The 20740-nt window shown below is 34.0% G+C and overlaps 1 protein-coding gene across 3 annotated transcripts in view; it reads left to right on the top strand.

Moving 5' to 3' along the window:
• Nucleotides 1-20740, top strand: part of SNX29 (sorting nexin 29) — a 139684-nt gene that overhangs the window by 30588 nt on the left and 88356 nt on the right. For all 3 annotated transcript variants that reach the window (XM_040574968.1, XM_040574971.1, XM_040574969.1), the window contains exons 12-14: nt 2633-2696; nt 3997-4125; nt 13512-13594. In XM_040574968.1, the coding sequence (XP_040430902.1) occupies nt 2633-2696; nt 3997-4125; nt 13512-13594 (276 nt within the window). The remainder of the gene's footprint in view (nt 1-2632; nt 2697-3996; nt 4126-13511; nt 13595-20740) is intronic.

Raw genomic sequence — 20740 nt, 5'->3', positions numbered from 1 at the left:
ACTATTACAATCCACCAATTTTCTACAGGTGCCAAAACAAAAATAAAAAAAATCCAATTTTTCCAAGCTGCCCACAAAGTGGCAGTGTCTCACCATGACCAAAAGAATACTACTAATAATACTTAATATAATACTTAAGTCTCAGAATATAGTCTTTTTTTTCCCTCCAAAATAACTACTCGTAAGTAAGAAGCTATTACAGACTCTTTTGAAAAACAGGCATGAAAATACTGGAACACAGTATGTTTTGTAGTATCAAATCTTTTCTCTCTTTTTTTTTTTTGTCCTACAATTGCTGCATAAATTGCAATGGTTGCCTGTTCAGAACTTTCTTCTTGCAAAAAGGGTGTTCTGCCCTGTATTCCTCATCCTTAATGGCTAAAAAAGGTGTTCTGCCCTGACTGCTTTCTGCTGTGTGCCTTTTGCCAGCAGCAGTACTGAACTTGCCAGTAAGATCACTTGGCAACTCGTTGTCTGAAAAGTAGCCCAGCAGAAAAATGTGATTCTGAGCTGGATCAGTTCCTGCGAGGACACTGTATACAAACACTAGTGCCAGCACGGGGAAGGCGGTAGGAGTGATGGGTGAAGAAACATGCTGGAACATTCTTTATGCTGAGAGCACAGCCTTAGGAAATCTGATTAACTACTTAATGTAATCGCAGCTTTGGTTTTGAATGCTAGTAATATTATTGAGGGAGAAAGCAGAAATCTCCACTTTTTTTTTAAGTTAGTGTTTAATACCCACAAATTTTACTTTGGCTTCTCTCCAAGATTTGGAATCTTTCTTTTGGTTGGCTGTATAGAGAACTCATAAAGATGCTAAGTTACTGTACAAAAATAATTGTTCTTTCTGTGCTGAATTAATGGAGTGCAAAATCCCTCGACCTACTGAAATGGTTCTTGCTAATGCCAGCTACTTCTCAAGCTGTGATGTGGAATGGGTGGAAAAATAATTGTCTAATTTCTCCATGGCCAAAGAAGCAGAAATGGTTTGAAAAGAATCCACCATGAGCAAATAGGATTGGCAGATTTCAAGTGATATGAGAACCCTGCAGAATCCTGCAAGGGGGAATTAACCAACAGATTAGCAATGCCAGATTTGAATTGTGGTGTCTGCACTGACTGATACATTCGATTGATGTAGTATAAAATTTTACATTTGTCCATTACTACGAGTTGGACAGACTTAATCTGGTCCACAGTACAATGTTAAATCTTTTTTTTTAAAGGGCAAAAACTTCTGTAACTGTAGAAAAATATGAAGAGAGTTATGGGTAAGCCGGTGAAATGAATGTAGGGAGAGAAGAAAGTTGTCCAGTGGCTTTGCTTGCTCGCAGAAATTAAGTAATACCAGTTCTGTTAATATGGTTTCAGTAAAAGCTCAGAAAAATTGACATCTGCTTTGAATACTTGCAGAACAGAGTCAGCTGATTTATTGTATTTATAAACAGGAACGGTTCGTTTAACTGTTAGGGGGATGTTATAATGTATTTTGTCCCTGCAGAAGGTCTCTAAAATTATTGATGAACCTACGTAAAATTGTTAATGATGCTCTCAAAAAAAATGAGTTTAGGGCACATGTCCATTCAGATGTTTGCTAGAAGCCATTCAAATCTTTGAAGGTGTTCTGTATTTCATGGATTTGTGCAATATCTGAAAGTTGAAATCTGTTTTAGGTTAGGTGATTAATCCCTAATATTTTTCAGTAAATTTATAGTAAATAGTAATAGTACAGCTGTACAGTTGCATGGTAAAATATACTATAATACTTACAATAGCAGCAGGACTCCAGGTGCATGGCTTTGAGTTGACACTTCTCTGTACAGTACAGAAAAGCTACTCTAAAAAAACCTAACCCTAAAAAAGGCAAGGAAGTACTGACTTGTGTACAGGCTGAAGATCCTTAACTTATCCCCTCACTGAAACTGAAAATCTCCCTTGAAATGGTAGTGCTGCTGAAGATGGTATTTCTTACAAGTTCAAAGAAAAAGGCAATTATTATTTTTTTTTTAGTTCTTGATGTAATGATGGAAAATATTTTTGAAGGTATTTATAAGAAATAAAAAGGTTTTTTTAGGTAATAGCAGAATTCAGAAAACCTGTTGTCTCTAAAACAGTAGACTGAGCTTGAGTTGAATCAATTGCTCTTCTCCGGTCTCACAGTAATACTTGTATTTCCTGCATCAGGATTTATAGCAAGGAAAACACTAGCAAAGATTTATAGCAAGGAAACATTTGAAAATGGTACACAAGTAACAATATATTTCACTAATATGCTTCCAGTGAAAAGGTGCATTGTATCCTAAGATGCCCCATGTGGCTGTGATTAAAAACAAATCAGCAGTAGCTATGACAGACATTTACAAGTTTGCATTAAAGCCAAATACAGGCTAATTTAGTTTGATGAGTACTTCTGATACAGTGTTTAAATAATACAATTTTTGAAAGATTGCTCAAGTTGGTGATGAGATTAAGAGAATTGTTAGGTGCTTTGCTGAATAGCAAATGACCTTGATGTCATCTTAAGTGTGTTGCTTAAGTAATGCCACTGTGTATGTGGCTGTTAGATCTGAAATTAACAAAAAATACACACAGAAATTAATCTTTTTTGTCCCTTCTTTTTTGTCTTTAGATGAACTTCGTCAAGCTATTGTGGCCATGATGAACAGAAAGGATGAACTGGAAGAACAGAATAGGTAGTTTTCTGTTTTCTAGTCAAGAGGCACTATATAATTTCAAAACGCTGTTATCATTTGATTTCTTTCATACAAGCTGTCCTTCGTATAAAGCTGTGCGTAATCTTTTTGTCATCCTCCTGATATATATATATTATTTTTTTGTAAAAGGTACGCTCAATAATTTAATATTCAACTGTGGATACTGAAGAGTAGTGTTTACAGGTCTACTTTTTCCTTTGACTTCAAATCACATATAGCCATTTGTCTTTGGGAGGTTTCACAAATTGTAGTTTTTTCAAAACCAAACTTAGAGCCAAAAGATTCTTACTATCTCTTAAGGCAGGTTTCTGAATAAGTGAAAGTTTGTCCTTATGCAAATATTCAGAAAGTTTCTTTTGCCCCCCCCCCCCCCCCCCGCCTTCCGGTGCAGAAATGATGTAGGACCGCCAACAATGCTATGCTGAAAGTGGCTGTCATTTGTGAATGTCCTTGTGTTTACCTGGGACAAAATAATGATGTAAATGTAAAAATGTCATGCATTCAAAATGCCATCAAAGCTACTTTTTTTAGTATATTGGAACACATGACAAGACAAATGAAAATATACTTGAGATGTACTATTGTTACTCTATAGAAAGACTTTTTTGGTAACTTACGTTTTTAAAAGAGATTTTAAGTGTTTTTTTTTTTCATGTTGGGACTATCAACTGATCCCATTTTGCTGCCTCTTCTCCTCACTGCCGTAATTGGTAATTATTGTCCCATTCAGCTTCCTTTTTTTTTTTTTTGGGGGGGGGGGGGGGCAGGGAGGAAGGGTGTTTGTCATTCTGGCCTTTGATATCTCATCAAAGGTTTTACACAGAGGTATATGACAGTGCTCTCAGTAGAGACAAGAGTCCTACCTGTCTTCTGCTCTGGCTAATAAACACATTGCTTGTAGATTCTTTCTGAGAAGTAGGAGCTTGTACTGAACCACTGAAACAAGATTATAAGCTACTTACTATGATAGGAAATTCTTTTTGTGTGGTAGTGTAGTAGATACTGTAACAGGTTGTGCTTTGGGCATGCTGACGAGATTAATATGAATTAATAGTAAGCACTTGCAACTGATTTTTATTGGGTACTTTTTCCTTGCAGCTTTTCATGTCCTTGTGTAATCAAATCAGGTGTGTTTTTTTTTTTTTTTTTTTTTTACATTGAATAAAGAAATTTTAGGATGACATTAGTGGTATCATTCAGATAACCTACTCTGTGATTTAGAGAAGATTCTCTAATTACTGTTTGCGGTGTTCTAACGGATGCTGCTACCTTCTTCCAGGTCCCTGCGAAACCTCCTTGATGGAGAGATGGAGCATTCTGCAGCACTGAGGCAGGAAATGGACAACTGGAGAAGGAAAGTAGCAGAACAGGAAGAGCGGCACGCCACAAAAGTCCAAGCCTTGGCAAGGTGAGGAGCACTAAAATACTCATAATAACAACAATTAAAAAGTAATTTTTCAAAAGAGATTAGACTAATATTAAGAAATACATGCCACAAAAATAGTGGCAGTTAAGTAATGAGACTGATACAAAAGAATATGTCAGGTAAATGTAAGTAGACTTCTTTCTTCATGTACCTTTTTTTTGTGGGGTCCAGTTCTAACAGTTCTAACCCCACACTTTTTTTCCCCTCCTCCATTTGAAAGTTTGGAGATTCCTGATAGAGCTATCACAATAATCATGGTCCTGGGATTTTTCCAGTATGTGATATATTCTATTCTTAATGTTGTTGAAGTGCCTAACGTGATCTGGAATTAGTACTTCCCAAACTTCAGTTTTAAGACAGAAATTAAATATAATAGGGGGAAAATTGTTTAAAGAAAGTTGGTTCTGAATTCTAAATCTTTCAGATATTCCCTTTTAAAAATGCTAGTACCAGATTTTGAAGAGATGTGTATTAGGAAAAAATCACCAAAGACCTCGCCTTTCAGTGAATATGAAAGAATATTTAGGTGTGTGTGTGTGTACACACATACTTTTTTCATTGAATCATGTATGTAGTTAAGGATATGAACTCCCAAATCCCACAAATATTTCATCTTGCTCTGTCAACAAGACAACAATTCTGTCATAGGATTTCTTTTAGGTTTGGTATCAGGTATATGTGCTTACATGAACATTAGTTTTCCGATGTTATTCTTTTTTTATTGTTTTATTTCCAGTAATATTTCTAATGTATGTTGTAACGAATGACTTGGAACAAGAATGAACAACTGTTACCCTTCTTTAAGCTTTGACAAGGTCTGGAATGCTTTTCCAACTTGTATAATTTTTTTTTTGGCAATGCGGTTAAGGGATCTTGGAAGCCAACAGGAAAAAAGTATCACAAGTATTTAATTGTTAAGCAAGAAATATGTAAAGACTGCTTAGAATTTTTATATTCCAAATAGTTTCTACACTTGTTTTCATATCATTTAAGAAATGCTGAAGTCTTTGGGGAGTGGGGAGGAGGGGACAACAAAACTTCGTAAAGACGTTTATTATTTAGTCCATTCCATCATTTTTCAGCATTAACAAAATAAACCAGCAACAAACAGTCCTTTTTTTAAGAAAAAAACAATGTCTTTTTTCATTATTTTATGTCCTATTAGCAAACTGACAGGAAGTCGGGTTAATCTGTCTTGTTCCTTCCACAATTTACTGTTTCTCTTAATTCTTAATTTTTAAATCAGGTGTGAAAATGTCTTTTATGCTTTAGCTCTATGATGATTTATGGCAAAAAGCATGACTTTGTCTGACATTTTTCATCATTACAGTACAGTGTTATTTAAAATTCTTCAGAAGAAATCTCATAATCAGGCCATATTTAATGTAAATAGATCAGCTGTTGGACACCATATAGCCAGAAATACATAGATGGAAATGATGTGACAGCGTGGTTCACTTGAGTTAAATATGTTTTTCCAGTCAAAAATCCCTTGATATCTTTTTAAGCTAGAAGACTGTATGAACTATTTCATGGCAAAAGATTTAAATAGATGTTTTGCCCATACCAGTGGGCCATGACTAAAATATTTTCCCTAAAGCACTGAACAGTTGTCTCTAAACTGTGTCCTGAGGGATATATTATCTTGTTGTATTGCTTTCTTGAGCTAATAGTCTGTGATACAGACTGTGGTACATAGTCTGTGGTACAGACTCTATGGATGTGTGAATATGTTGTTGGTTTGGTACTGATCTTGGGAGGAAGTTCAGACATTGCATATTAAATCTGTCTTTATGGATGTGCTATAGGGTCCTTGAGGTTGAAGTTGAGTTTCAACCATCTGGCTTTTTTTGATGGTTGTAGAATGAGTAAACAGTGAATTTTCATTCATTTTCTGGTCCTCTTGACAGGTTTTCATGGCTGACTACTTTATCAACTGCTGTATCATAAACAACAGTTGTTGCCAAACAGTGTGAATAGTACCATTTTCTGAAGTGGTGAAATCTTTTTTTTTTTTTTTTTAATAATTGTCTATTTAAAATTAAGTACTGGAGCCCTTTAATAGCATACGAAGTGTTGTCCTGTCCTCTCTTCATGATCATCTAACTGCCCTTGACAGTAAAATAATGGATATTTCATTTTAAGTATTTAGAAGTTAAGTGAATCTTTACCTAAGATGAGTAATTTAACTGTTAATCACACAGAGAAAGGCTTATGATTGTCTTAAAAAGTAAAATAGTAGTGATGCTTTCTGTGGTCATGTCATGCAGTTGCATTTTTATCAATACTTCTCATATTTATAAAAAAAAAAAAAAAAAGAAAATTCTTTTTGGCTCCTAGCTACGTTTGTTTTACATTGGTGATTGTCTTCACCAAGTCTTATTCTGCAATCCTTTAACTTTGTGGTAAGTCCTTTTGTTAAATTCAATGTAATTATTTTAACGTTTTATTAAAATGTATTTCTATATGTGATTTTTTCAAACTCTTTTGTCACTTAATATCTGCTTTCAGATATATTTTTCAAATTTCTTCAGATGTAAATTATACACATGTACTGCTATTGTAAATCAATTATTTACCTTTTCAGAATTGCTGTTAAAAAAAAAAAAAAGCAAAACAAAACCCGACTTCTTATTGTCCTAAGTTTATGTTGATTGCTTACTGTAATCTAAAACATACTAATTGTCCTTATGGTTTGTTTTGTATGAGTTTCTGAAGCACTTTTAGGAGTAAATTTTGACATTTTGCAGCCTTAATTGGCCTTGAAATTAAATCATCTCTTAGTGGAAGACAGGGAGAAGTGAGGACATGATGAAGCGTGTATTGACTGAAGCATGCAACTCATTGTTTGATCTTGTTTAGACTGTTACATGTCTTCAGCCAAGTCAGGGGCGTTTTAGTCCCTGAAAGATAAATAAAGGCAGAATAAATAAAGGATGTTTTTGCTATCAGTATTTGTACTCATGTCAGAGAAGACAGCATGGTTTAAAGTTGTGGAGCAGAAACTGAACAGTGCACGCGTGCACTGGGAAATGAGCATGAGACCTCTTTTTTGCCTACACCGAAAAGGAAGAAATCCCTTGTACTGCAATGTCAATCTTCAGAGAATGTGACTTCTTGAGTATGTGTCCCCCTTCCCTTCTCTTGGTGTGTCATCAGGAACACTGATGTGTTAGAAAACATGTTGTTTGCCAGGTATCCAAGTCTAATGCAGCTTACTTCTTTGCCAAGACAGATGAACTGAGGGCAGAAGCAGAGTTTTGAGTCATACCCTACTTAAATTGTTTGTGAGACACTGCCACTAAGTTTAGATTTTTAATCCTAATGGTTATTTTTACTAAGTATTTTTTTAGGACTAAATGTATTTCCAAGTATTTTCTTGGACTTTCTTCCCATGTGGTGTATCAGCCTCTCCTCCAGTTTTGTATAGTCTGTGAACTTACCAAGGGTGCACTCTGTTCCCGTATCCAGGTCATTAATGAAGATGCTAAAGAGCATTGGCCCTAGTATTGAATCCTGGGGCACACCAGCGGTGGCTTACCTACAGATTGCTTTTGTGCTACCATTGTGCACAGAAAAGAATTTTAAACTGTCTCTTAAGCTAAATCACTTAAATTTAGATAAGTAAGGCTTTTGAAGGTAAATGCAGCTGTAATGGCATGATTTTCTTCTTACAACTCTAAATAAGCTCTGGAGTAACCTATGATGCCTGAAATCTTGGGGATGATTCACATGTATAGTAAACAACAAGACTATTCCGAATGTTAAATAAGGTTAGTAATCTGTGCCTTGTTACAGAGCGGAGTGTTTGTTTTCTGCATATGCAGGCGCAGTGTTTACTGTCAGTCGTGGTGAAGTACCATGACTGAGGTTCCTATAAGCTTTTTATTGTGTAGCAAAACTAGTCTGAAAATGATAAATATAAAGGTAATATAAATATATTTAGAATGCTTCTAATTCTGCTTTTGATGACACATGAGACCTAAATATGTGGTTTGAGGGAGGGAGAGATATGCATAAGTGGGTTTGACATTCATATGATGTAGGGCAATGGAGACAATGCAAATACATCATCATTTAATATTCACGTTGCAGGTTATAGGATTTGTATATTCATATTTCTTTGACTCACTTCCCCCACAGTTTTAGAATTTGCATTGACATGTGGGTGAATCAGATATTTGTCATGCGTGTACCCTTTTAAAGAACACATAAGGAGCTTTTATAGCAGGATCTAGAGAGATGCTCACTTAGACTAAAATGTTATTTTAAAACAATTTTATGTAATTTCTCTAATTATAGTGGAGGTTGGGTGTGTTGTAGTGATTGTTCTTCTGAAAGTCAGTTTGTCTTGTCCCATGATAAAAACAATGTTGGGAGCTGCTTAGATGCAACAAATTTTAATATCACCATTATTTTGGACTTCAAATGCATTTCTTTAATGATTCATTGCAACTCATTTTTTAGCAAGTAAGATTTATTTTTGGATATAGATTTTTCTTTTAAATTGCTTTTGTTGGTTCACTTTGTATGCTGTAGGTGCTGCTGCTGCAATATTAGGATTAGTAAAACATTTTTAGTAGTATTTTAAGCCCAGAATTTGGACGATCTGAATAATTCTGGTATTGAAGAAGTTGAAATAACAAAAATTGTGGAAATAATTTGTAAGTGCTGCATAATACATTAGGTAAGTAAGAGGAAACAAGTTCTCAGATATTTTGTAGTAATGAAATCTTTACTATTTACCTCAGAAGCAGTTAATCACATGACAAGAGTAGAAAACTTCCCTGAATTGTAAAATTCAGAAGATAGTAGGTCAGAAAAAGAATTTAATAACAACCTGACTATTGCAGTTTGAGCAAATATTAGCTCATATAATCAGAAGTATCTTTATGTCTGTCCCCAGAACTCTTGCTAAGAATTTGATGTAAACATGTTCTTGAATACTTTGTGAACACTAATTTCAGCCTTTCTGGTGACAAAAAAGAAAAGAAAGAGAATAATCTTGCGTTCTTTGCTTACCGAGGATCAGTAATTCTAGTTAATGACTAAGGATCAGTCATTCTAGTTAAAAATTTTGGAATACTGTTTTTCTCCCCCCCCCGCCCCCTTTTTTTTTTCAATATATAATGTGTTCATTTTGTGAAATGAGAAGAGTGAAACAATTATCTGAAATGTAGTGGAATTATATTTATTAGTAAATAAAGTGACAGTTTAGGATAGATGCTTACCATTTATTCTGATGCTGTTTACTTTCTGTGAAGATTTATTTTTCAGTTAGAAAAAGAAACAGGAATATCTATCAAAAATATATATGTACACCTGGTACATCCATAATATGCTTGGTTTATTGACAATACGTTCAAAAGTAACCGTAACTCACTCCTTGTTTTTACCTATTGTTGTGTAGCAGTGCAGAATTAAGTCTTGAATGAAGAAGTCACTAGAACATACTTTAGGCAAATAAGTATTCTCTTTCCTGTCAGTCATATTTCATGGAAAATGGCCACAGGTACATTTCAGCGCAATGATAGCATCTTGCAATGCAAAAGCTCTCTCTGATTCTTCATCCTGATTTACAGAGTTTTGTGTTGTTTCTTGGATTTTTTTTTTTTTTTAATTTTAGATCTGGTGTTAAATATCTGTGGTAAGATGCAGTGCAGTTTGGTAATGTCTCTGTTGAGAATTAATCCAATAACCTCAGATTTACATGGATATCATATTAGTTTTAGTAAGACTCTGTGTGTTGTTTGCAGGATCTGGGCCACTGGAAAAATATCGCTGTGATTGAGACATCAGCAGTCAATGTTGAAATGATTACTTCTGGACATCTGCAAATTTGACTTATTCAGCTGGTCTTCTGTACAAAATGCTAGCTTAGTTAGAGAAATATTTCTGAGTTTCCTAAGTTTTCTTTGAAAAATAGGGAACTTCTTAGGTCATTTTACTTTCAAGTAGCAGTAATCTCATTTTTCCATGTTACGTATTTGAATAGTTCTTTCATAATAGTTATCTAATTGCTTTAAAGGAAGCAGTTTCAGTGTTCAGCCTATTTCCTAGCCTTTTGATAGAAAAGAATAAATAAACTTTGGTATTATTTTATAAGCTGTTTTTTTATTATTATTTTTTTTTCCCTTGTCAATGAGCCTTTCTCAAATTGCATGGACATGTTGTGCCAGTGGCTCCTTGGCAATGTTACTGTTTTTTAATTGAGATTTTTTTTTGTATGGTGTACTATTACATTACTTCGTGAGGCAGAGAGGTTTATTGAAGTTGACTGTGAAATTGGCTAATCTCAGATTGCATATTCTTAGACTGTATTCAGGGATGCTAGAGGAAAGCATCCCTTACAAAGGATGGGGTTTGTAGCAAGAAAAGCAGATTAAATGTGCATTACAATGTACTGTGTAGGGAATGGGGGAGGGGAACCAAGCTGCTTTTTTATTGCAGCATTTGCACTTTTATATACCTTCTGTTTACTGTACCTTCTGTAACCTAATCTGCCTCCTCATATGTAGTGTCTGTATTATTTAAGCCACATTGCTTTTGATTTGGCATTTTATATTAATCTGTTTTCCAGCAGTTCCTTCAGAGTTAGCTGCATAGCGCTTCAGTGATGGGTACAGTGATGTGTTGTGCATCTTGAAATGATTGCATCGCTTACCTTAAGCAACTTCTTAGAGGGGAAAAGTATCTCTTGTCCCTGCTTGTGAAAATGAATCTGAATATTCCTTTATTAACTAACTTTTTTCCACTTAGTTGGTGAAATGCCACAATTTAGGAAAACATTTATAAAAATGGGATGTTAATTTGTAAGAAAGGTGAGGAAGTCATTTGTCTTAACCACAAAGCCACTTCTTGCTTTTTCAGATTTGTTATCAGCGCTGAGAGAGTGAGCCTATCATAACTTGAATTTGAACACAGCCTGTGTTACAAAGCTATCATAAGAATAGTTCTCAGTTTATCATGCATATGGTGTTTCTTTCATGATGAGCAGTTAGGTTTATCGCATTATTCTTTGTTAGAGTTTTTAAAAAATTTTTCAAAGGTTGGTTTTTTACTTCAGTCTCATGCTTTATATATAACTCAACATCCGCTGCCATGAGTAATGTTTCTCATGTTTCATATTTCATTTAGGGCTTATACATAACACCCTGTTTTGCATTGTTTTAAATATAATTACAATTAATTGTGGTTTTGCACTTCCTAATAGCATGATCATAGGATAATTCAGGTAGGAAGGCATCTCTGGAGGTCATCTAGCCCCAGCTCTATATATGAACTGTACATATTCTTGCAGTAAGCTCTTTATTTCATGTTATTATTGATATTCATGTCATTTTTTTGATTATTTGGAGATTTGGAACCTTTATAGTATTTCCTAAAGAACTCTTTTTAACAAGACACAGCCATCTTTTGGATTTTTTTTAAGCCTGAGTTTAGAGATAAGACATGTTTTAGGAGTAAGTTCCACAGAAAGCATTTGTCAACATCTGATACTTCTTCCACAAGCTTAATTACGGTATTCAGGCCTCTGTAGTTGAGACACATGAGAAAAAATTTTTTTTTTTTTTTCAAATTAATGTCTTTACATAGTCATTTTCCAAAAGCCCTAAGGGAATTTGGCAAGAAAGTCTTTTTTTTTTTTTTTTTTTTCTCCTGAAGTATAGGAAAATATAGTTTTATCATAAATAGGGTAGAGATTATATATGTACTTCATCTATTTATCATGAAATTGCACCATAGGCACAATATTGGAAAAATTCCTATTTTCTTCTGTGTTATCACAGTACAGACAGGTGCTGAGTCTCTTCTCAAAATCAGAAACAAGATGGTTTATGATTCTGTCATGAGAGTCCTTAAACCTCAGTAGATTGTAATTGAGTATAGTTATTTACGTGCAGACATGTACAATTCTGTGGTGATAAATCTTTTTGTCCAGGTGTCATTTATATGCTTTTTTTTCCTGAATGAGTTGCTTAGATCTGTTTTTATTTAGCATGTAGTTATACTGTATTTATTTATTTTATTTACACCCCCCCCCCCCCCCCCCCAAACATCACCTGCCATCTCTTGTGGAAAACCTGAAATCTGACTTGTTCTTTGTAGCCTAGGAAATGAAAAATATCATAAAACGCATAAAACCTTCAAGGGCTTCATTTAAAATTTGATTGTTGGGTAATGAATAGTTTCTTCCCAATGATTTAGCAACCTCCTACCGAAATGATTGAATAAAGCTGTGGTTACATTGAAAACTGATTTGAAATCCATAGAAATAAGAATATAGCATCAATTTGGATAAAAATATACATATATTAGGAGGCTTGTGGATATGTGTTAAGTATGTCTGTAAAACATGTTAATAAAAAAATCTTCTAAAATAGACCCTTGTAAAACCCTCCATTCCACATGCAGTAGCTGTTTAAGTTACTGAAGGTAAAGACTGGTATCACCTGAACTAAAATAAGTTTTTCCTGTTTTTTTATAATTTCATTAGATAATATTATAGTCTTTTGAAGCTGTACTTTAAAAACCAACCAACCAAAGGAGAAGGAAAACAAACAAACAAAAAAACCCACAAACAAACAAACACCTTTCTTAGTACTCTCCTGATCTTGCTCTAATAAATCACTGACTTCTACCTGCTACGATGCAGTGGAGTGACCGCACTTCCATACAGGAATTTGGAATAACTCAAAAGAAGTTGAGGCCAGATAACTGGCAAAAAAAAACCTGGAAAGGTCTTGAATCTAGTACTTGGAGTTTGAGTACTTTGCTACGGCTGATGTCCAGTTTTGCTTATATTTCCTTCACACTTTCCACTGAAGTGGGACTGAACTTTTCAGTTGAAATATTTTGTTAGTGTATCAGTCAACTCCAAAAGCATATGAAACACTGTGCATCTGTGTAAATTTGTGCGTTTTCACTGGCCATATGTAATATGGTTGAAATTTTGACACAGAAACTCCTCCTCAAAAAATTACTAAAAGCAATTTTATATTTATTTATATAATGTATGATAAGGGTCATCAAACATTTGCAAGTGTTTCTGAAGACTTCTCATTCTTAAATAAATTTCCATGAATAAAATGCCTGTCTTGTTAAGGATAATCTGTTTACAGCTTTCTATAATCTGTGTTACATATGTAGTCTGTCATCATTACTTGTATGTATACCTGGAAGACTAATTTTCCTAGTGCTTTGCAGTTGACATTATTTAATGTGTAAGTCAAGGTTTTTTATTTTTATCTTGATGACACAAGCTAGATAAAGCTCATTATCACAGCATGATTGTTTCCACTGAGAAGGTCTTTCCTCTATTTTGAGAAAACAGTAATATTTGCTTATTCTATTCTTTTTATCAACAGAGAAAATGAGGTGCTAAAAGTGCAACTTAAGAAGTATGTTGGAGCTGTCCAGATGCTCAGAAGAGAAGGTCAAACAGTGGAAGGTAAGGATTAAATGAAGGAAAAAAATCCATGCACAGGATTTGTTTTTCTGCCATGGAGGCAGTTTAGTGGAGGCATAGTTATAGTAACTAAATGATGGAAGTGACTCCTAGACTTGTATAAAAATCTAAAATGAAAAAATAGACAGTGAACAGCCACGCATCTCGTTTACAAGAATCTGCTTTTTTTTTCTTTTCTGATTGATCTTGAAAAGGATCTCTGTAAATAACCAGCTACCTACTGTCATGCAAGTGCAAATTCGTAAGCAACATTTGAGACACACAAAACAGTCCTTGTTTGGCTGGGGAATGGTTCATGCTTTCACATCTTATCCAGTATGACACCATCCCTCCCCCTGTTGAAGATAAAAGCTCAAAAGAAGTTTAATTCTGTTTTTATGGGCACTGTCTTTGATGCATCTCTCACTGGGCTATTTGCTGTTGTGTGAACAGTTTTGTAATGCAGATTGATGTCAAATGAAAATAATCTTATATGATGGCATACGATCAAATTACTGCTGAATCAGGATGTTCTTGCTTTGTTTGCTCAATCTTCATCACAGCGAATAAAATAATTTACATGCAAGTGGGATTAGCAAGGTATAATTTTAAGACCTACGTATGTCTTCCAACCATGGTAAAATAATATTCTCTGATAGTAAAAATAACATGTTTGATATATTTTGAGGAAAACACCAGTATAGAGTTTTCTAGTTACTTTTACAGGGCACTTTCTGGTCGATGCAAGTCTTATGAAGGAGGTTGTACTTTTTTTTTTTCTTTTCAGTAAGTAATGTTCCAGAAAAAGCTATCAGACAAAAATTTCTTTCAAAAAATTATCTGTGAATTAATGTGTTATTGAAAAGTAAGAATTTGGTAACTCTAGATTATAGTGTTAGTGGTATATATTTTGGAAATCAGTATTTGTAGACTGTTTGAAATAGAGTCTGTATTAAGACCAACCACTTTGCTTTCTGTGCTAAGTCTCTTTGACTATAATTAGCAAATGTTTCATCTGAAAGGTAAGTCATCAGCAGTGTTACCTGTATTTCTTTAGCGGTCAGTGGGGATAGAAGTGTCTATGACAAGATGACTTGGAATAGTGATTTTGAATTATCTTTGGGTGGGACTGTATTGCTACTGGCTACAGAAGATTCTTCAAGAGAGTAGGTGGCTCTCAAGATATTGGCACAGTTTTTTTTTTCTTTTTCTTCTTTTAAATTGTCAATGTTGTGGTCATATAGGTGGTTGTATGAATGAATACTAGATTAATTCTGTCCTTAAGGGCTAGTCGCTATATTCTCCTTAAATTTAAAAAGTTTAAAAAGTTCATTCATCCTTCAAGGGTTGTTGTTTGTAAGAACACGTTTTTACTTCTGACATTGTTGGAGCATAGTGATTCATCTTAAGAGTTATTCACAAAAAACATCTCTTAAGCTTCTTATAATAGCAGAAATTATCCTTCATTAGATACTGACAGTTTCCATGATGAGCCTAATTATAGGAAAAGGAAAAAAAAAAATCCTAGGCTAGCTATATTCTGCCATGCTAAAATTATGCAAATTAGTGAGTGATAAGAATAGAAATTGAGTAGGATAGTCAGATTTGCTGGATGAAAAAGGGGGGTGGAACATTACCAACATTCCTAAAACTGAATACATGTATGCTTCACACTCAAAGGATGTTTAGTCAATCCACACTATTTGTCTATAGTATTTATGTGACCAGAATAAATTTCAGCTACATGAACTATTTGTAATAATTTAACTTAACATCCTTTTTTTTTTAACAAAAACAAATAATTTTTTGTTCTCTTCTGCCACTGGTGATTTACATTAAATTTTTAGTAGTATTGGGTTCTCTTACTCAGAAGAGTACTTAAGCATGTAAATAATCCCTGAGTACTAATATGTATAGAGAAAGAAATGTGAATATTGATCACTGAAGAGCAATATAGGAATCACAAGTGTTCCTCTACTTCACAAGAAGTAGAAAACTGTGCATTTAACAGAGTGGAGAAAAGTGATAAGGAGAACCAGACAAGGAACCAAGCAAGCTCAAACCAAACCTCTTGTGTCCAGGCATCCTGTTTAAAGTCAGTCATCTGTACTATCTCCTACTCATAACAAGACATAAATATAGACCAAAATCCTTAGTCTACGTAGGAATTTAGTATGCTGTGTTTTATTCAGTGATCACAGGACTTCTGTATCAGCCCTGTGTCTTTAGAATTTGTTTATATTGTAAAGAACTTGCACATAGGGTTAGCAAATGGGGTCCAGGCTGGAAAACATCTTCTGGGACAGGTGAAACTCATGGTGTAATTTCCAAGTCCTACTACGCCACGTTTGGCTTCTGGCACTCATAGTGTAAAGGCTTCCAAAAGTTTTCATTGTTTAGTAACAAACAAATTGTGATAAGTGCTTTAAAGGATTCCAGTGTTCCTGTGTTCAAACATGGCAGCAGAAAACAGTATTTTTTTTGAAAATATGGAAGCAGTTTTGCAGCATAAATTTAGAGCTCTGGCCATTCAGTAAAATGGTATCTCTGAAGCTTAATGAACTAAGTGTGATATAATTATATACATAATTATGATATAATGTAAAGTGACCATAACACTTGTCTAATTAATTAGGAGCTAATTCTGTTCCTAATTAACTTACATGTTTAAAGGATTAGAGTGTATATTTGTAAGATCTGTTTTATTACTGTGATCTGAGACTGTGACAATCTTGTGACAATAGGATGAAGAAACTACTGTTTTCTCTGCTTTTATCATTTTTAATTGAAATTCTCATTTCTTTCTTGCATGTTAATTTACATACTCGTAGATTAAGGTTCTGGACATTTAGACTTATTTGTAGGCAAAGAAGCAGAGCTTTGTTCTATTTAAACTTGGAAAACACCTGGCCATCATCTTGTGCTGGAATGGTAGGAAATTGTCCTCATCAGAGATGATTAAACTGTTGCATACAACTAATTTCAATACTGCCCTATGTTATCATAATAGGTAATTTAAATGATGATTAACCTCTTCTTGCAAATGATATCATAACAAAAGCCTTCTTACATCTATTACAGATGTTAGAACACTATACGTTCAGAATTTCTGTGGAACTATTTTTAAAGGTTCAAAATAATTGAGCTTCTACTGTTATTTTTATGACTATAAATAGAGAGTATTCAACATGGTTGCTACAATAAATCAGATCAGATGCTATTGAGTATGGCTTTTAAATGGATTCCTAAACCTATAAATGAAATTCAGCATAATAGTTTGCCTCAAGGTGGGTGACTTGCTGAGTGTTTGGTTTCTAAAGTGTGATTGTAAATAAGTCACCCAAGATTCAGAGGTGTGTCAAGTTCATAATGCCATACCGGCTTTCAAAGTGAGTGCTAAGTAGTATCGACTGAGCAGTCTGATACTTGTATTTAAACATTTAATGAATGAACATCCTCATTTCTCAGCTGTCAGCAGGAGTTGGATGTCTACCATTTTTCAAACCTGCTGAGATGTAATAATTCTAGACCCTTTGTACTCAAGGAATTTTTTTGCTCATTTGTCCAAACAGATTCCTGAAGCTAATTGACTAACCTTCTTTAAGAAAGTTTCACAAAATATGTGAAACCACCTTATTATTTTTTTTATCCAAAGGTTCTATTTTTTGCTTATAATTCGGTTGTTGTTACATAGGTGTGCTTTTGATGATGTCTTCAAATCTATAAACTGTCTGATGGCAGCCACTAGAATAAGAAAAGCTTCTCACTTTAATATTAGGCAAATATTAAAGGTAATTGAATATTTTTTCATTATTAAAACAATATATACATGAACATAAAAAAAAGTTAACAGAAAGATGTTAGGGAAATTTTAAAGAATTTAAATTAATGGAAGAAGCATCTGGGGAATGTTAATTTTACCTTCTTTATGAAAGCATTATTCAAAGTAAGTATGCATTTCTTCAGTAAAAGCCATAAAAAAATCAGTTTGAAAATCAAAGGTGACTTCTGAAAGTAGAACGCTCTTGCAACCTGTAGGGAGAAACTTGTAGTATGTATTAGAACTCTTGTAAGTTTATGAAACAAAAGTAATTAAAATGCTGTGAATATTTTATCCTTCTTAAACAAGGAACCTTGTTTATAGTGATGGAAATTAAAGCCATTTGGCCTGTAAGGTCCTTCTACCTTGCAGTTCAGGTAGCATTGCCTAGAACTGCTTGTGTGGGAGTGTTTATTGCTGGTTTACCGTTGGGCAGAAGAGTCTGCCACATAGAAGTGGTGGGTAGGAATGATAAATGCATAGTCCTCTTTTTCTGTGTTCCTGATTAATTTAAAAGGAATATTGTCTTTGAATGTATCATTTGAGCTATTTAACTGGTATTTCAAAATACGAAGGGCAGGTTTTGGCATTGAGGAGCCCTCGATTTCAACTTTTCCATGTGAAATTCAGTGTAGTGCTTTTGTATGAAAAGCATACCTTGGTCATGTAAGTTAAGTCATTCTTTGTTTTTCTTTTTTTGTTTTCAGTGTATGACTACTTTTTTTTTTTTAATTTTAGTGCCATGAACAGAATAGCAAATTAAGATTTCACCACACAAAGCTGAGTTTCTGCTACCATAAATAAATGATGGCTAGAAGAATGAGAATCTTTTGCTACTAGTAGTTTGTTTCTGAAGTTTAAGATGAAGAAAAAACAGGAAGAGATGATCCTTTATCAAGTAATAAACTGATAGAACAAAATCATGTAAAATTTGAGGAACAAAGGAATTGCAAATCAAAAATTATAGTAATCATCTTAATTTCAAAAAGGCACTGAGTGAGTTGGCTATTAATCTGAATTGGGAGCTACAGACATCAACTTGCAATTAACATTGTGTTTGCAAGAAAACAAGGAATAACGTGCTTTTGAAAGCATAAAGTGAAAGCACAAAGTCCAGTTATGTGGACATATGAGTTATGCCTTGCCATCTGGAATAATCCTTTCTTCATCTACCAAAAGCTGTTTCAGCTAGTAGAGTCGTATTTTAATGCAGGACCTTTTAATAAATGTAACAAATTGTTAAAAGCTAAATCAGGAAAGGATTCTTTTTGTCAGCAGTGCTTAACCAAATGAATAACTTAAGGGGCATACCTAAGAACTTCTAGAAGCTGACCATTGTATATTAGAGTGGCAGGAGGAAAATTGAGTTTTATTTGGTAGCCTTTTTGTCAGTTTCTAATAGTGTTTTCCACTTGTATTAATAAATTTCTAAAAGTAAAGACAATTTATAGTTAGTGAAGTCAGATATTTATTAAGGATTAGTGTTCCTATATATTTTTATTTTAAGTGTGAAGAGTCACAATTTTGTCTCACTCCTTGTTTAAAAATTAATGACTTTTCTTACTCAGAGCTCACTGTAGACATTCACTAGTAAACTTTGTGAACTAATAAATGCATGTATTGATAGAACCGTGATGTTTATCCTTTTGGCATAGTTGTTGCAGGAGTTGGATGATGAGTAGCAAAGCTTAGTGCAGCTCCTGCTATAAGAGGAGTATCTGGCCACTTGGCATGGCTGGCAGTTAGCCATATTGCAGATTAGCTTTAAGGTCTCTTGCCTTGAAATGGTAATTAATCTCTAGTCATCTAGTTTACTTGGATACTGTATTTCTTTTAGCACGCAGGTGATTGGGGTCAGGGCAAGAGAAGTATTTTCATTTATAGAAATTCTTGTGGCTTATACATCTCTTTCCGCCCCCTAAAGTATTTTTTTCAATGTTTTTGTATTGGTATACAAAATAACGTAAAACGGTATTTTTATGAATAAAGTAATAAATGTACATCCATATATATATATATATACACACATGTATATATACATGATAAAAAAGAGAGTTGTCTTAGAAATATCCCAAACATATAAGCTATTGTAAGAGAATAGCAATTGATATGATTTGGGGTGTTTTATTTCTAAGGTTGCTATATGTATATATATTTTTTTTAAAGAATGTTCCATGTAGAAACAGTATGCTCATGCATGCATTGTACAAAGCATGCAAAGAAAGTGAGTTGTGGGGTTTCCTAGCATTCAGTGCCATGTTTAGAGCAGCTGTTGTTACTACATCCCAGTTGTTTGGAAATCCTGGACAGATGGCCCAAGTCCAGTAGAAGTCTCAACAGAATTTCCAAAAGTTTAATGAGGACATGTCTGGGAATAACCTCTCTCCGTGACAACCCTGCTTGCTTCATTCACTACAGGTTGGCTAAAGGAGGCAAATACTGAACTTCCAGAAAAATAATTTGTACTTTGAGTTGAGATACATTCCTCCAAACAATCATTTGCCAGAGTATAGGAACTGCCAGTATCAAAGCTAACTGTCCATTGAATGAGGATTTTTTTCTGGTTATGTTAAAAACAACAAACGAGCCAACCCCTTTGCATAAGATTTCCTCTGACCTGTGTGCATCTCTGTAGCACTTGCCTAGTTCTGTAGAATGCAGGCATTCCAAGCTTAAAAGCTTGCTAGAAAGACTTTTATTCAGCTTACTCATTTCACAATACATCCGATACTTCAGATTTAAGTCTTTGAATAAATATGAAATTACACTGCTTATTGTATATCTTGTGTAGCACATAATTTACTGGATTAGTTTGGTATGAATTTATTTTTTTCTCCTTGATGTTCCATAGAATCCTTGCTTTGTTTCCGTCAGTTACATTTTCATATGGCAGTTTGAGGTGTTATTAATCTGACTTAATTACTCCTTGTTAATTAATTACATTACATTGTTTTCTATAGTTTCTACATTTAGGCTTTAAAAAGGAGAACTGTCAGTACATTATTTTCATAACAGACTACTGCTTCAATGAACAATCTTAAAAAGTCTGCTCAGTTAACATAACCGCGATTAAAGCTTAAAAAGTTTCATGTGCTCTTTTCATTCCAAGAGTTAAGCAGTAATCACCTAAGAATAAATCACAACACAAAGTTTTGATTTACTGGAAAAAATAGATGTATTAAATTTATGACTATTTTATTCTTATATTGTTAATGGCTTATGACTATGAAGTTTAGAAAATATATATGGTCTGAAAATTAAAATAAACAGTAAAACCACTGCCTTAAATTTTATGCAACATGGAAGGTTTCAAATCAGATACTTAGAGT

This window comes from Cygnus olor, chromosome 15 (assembly GCF_009769625.2).
Source record: "Cygnus olor isolate bCygOlo1 chromosome 15, bCygOlo1.pri.v2, whole genome shotgun sequence".
In the NCBI taxonomy this organism is placed as follows: Eukaryota; Metazoa; Chordata; class Aves; order Anseriformes; family Anatidae; genus Cygnus; species Cygnus olor.
This window is presented reverse-complemented; position numbering and strand designations above follow the sequence as displayed.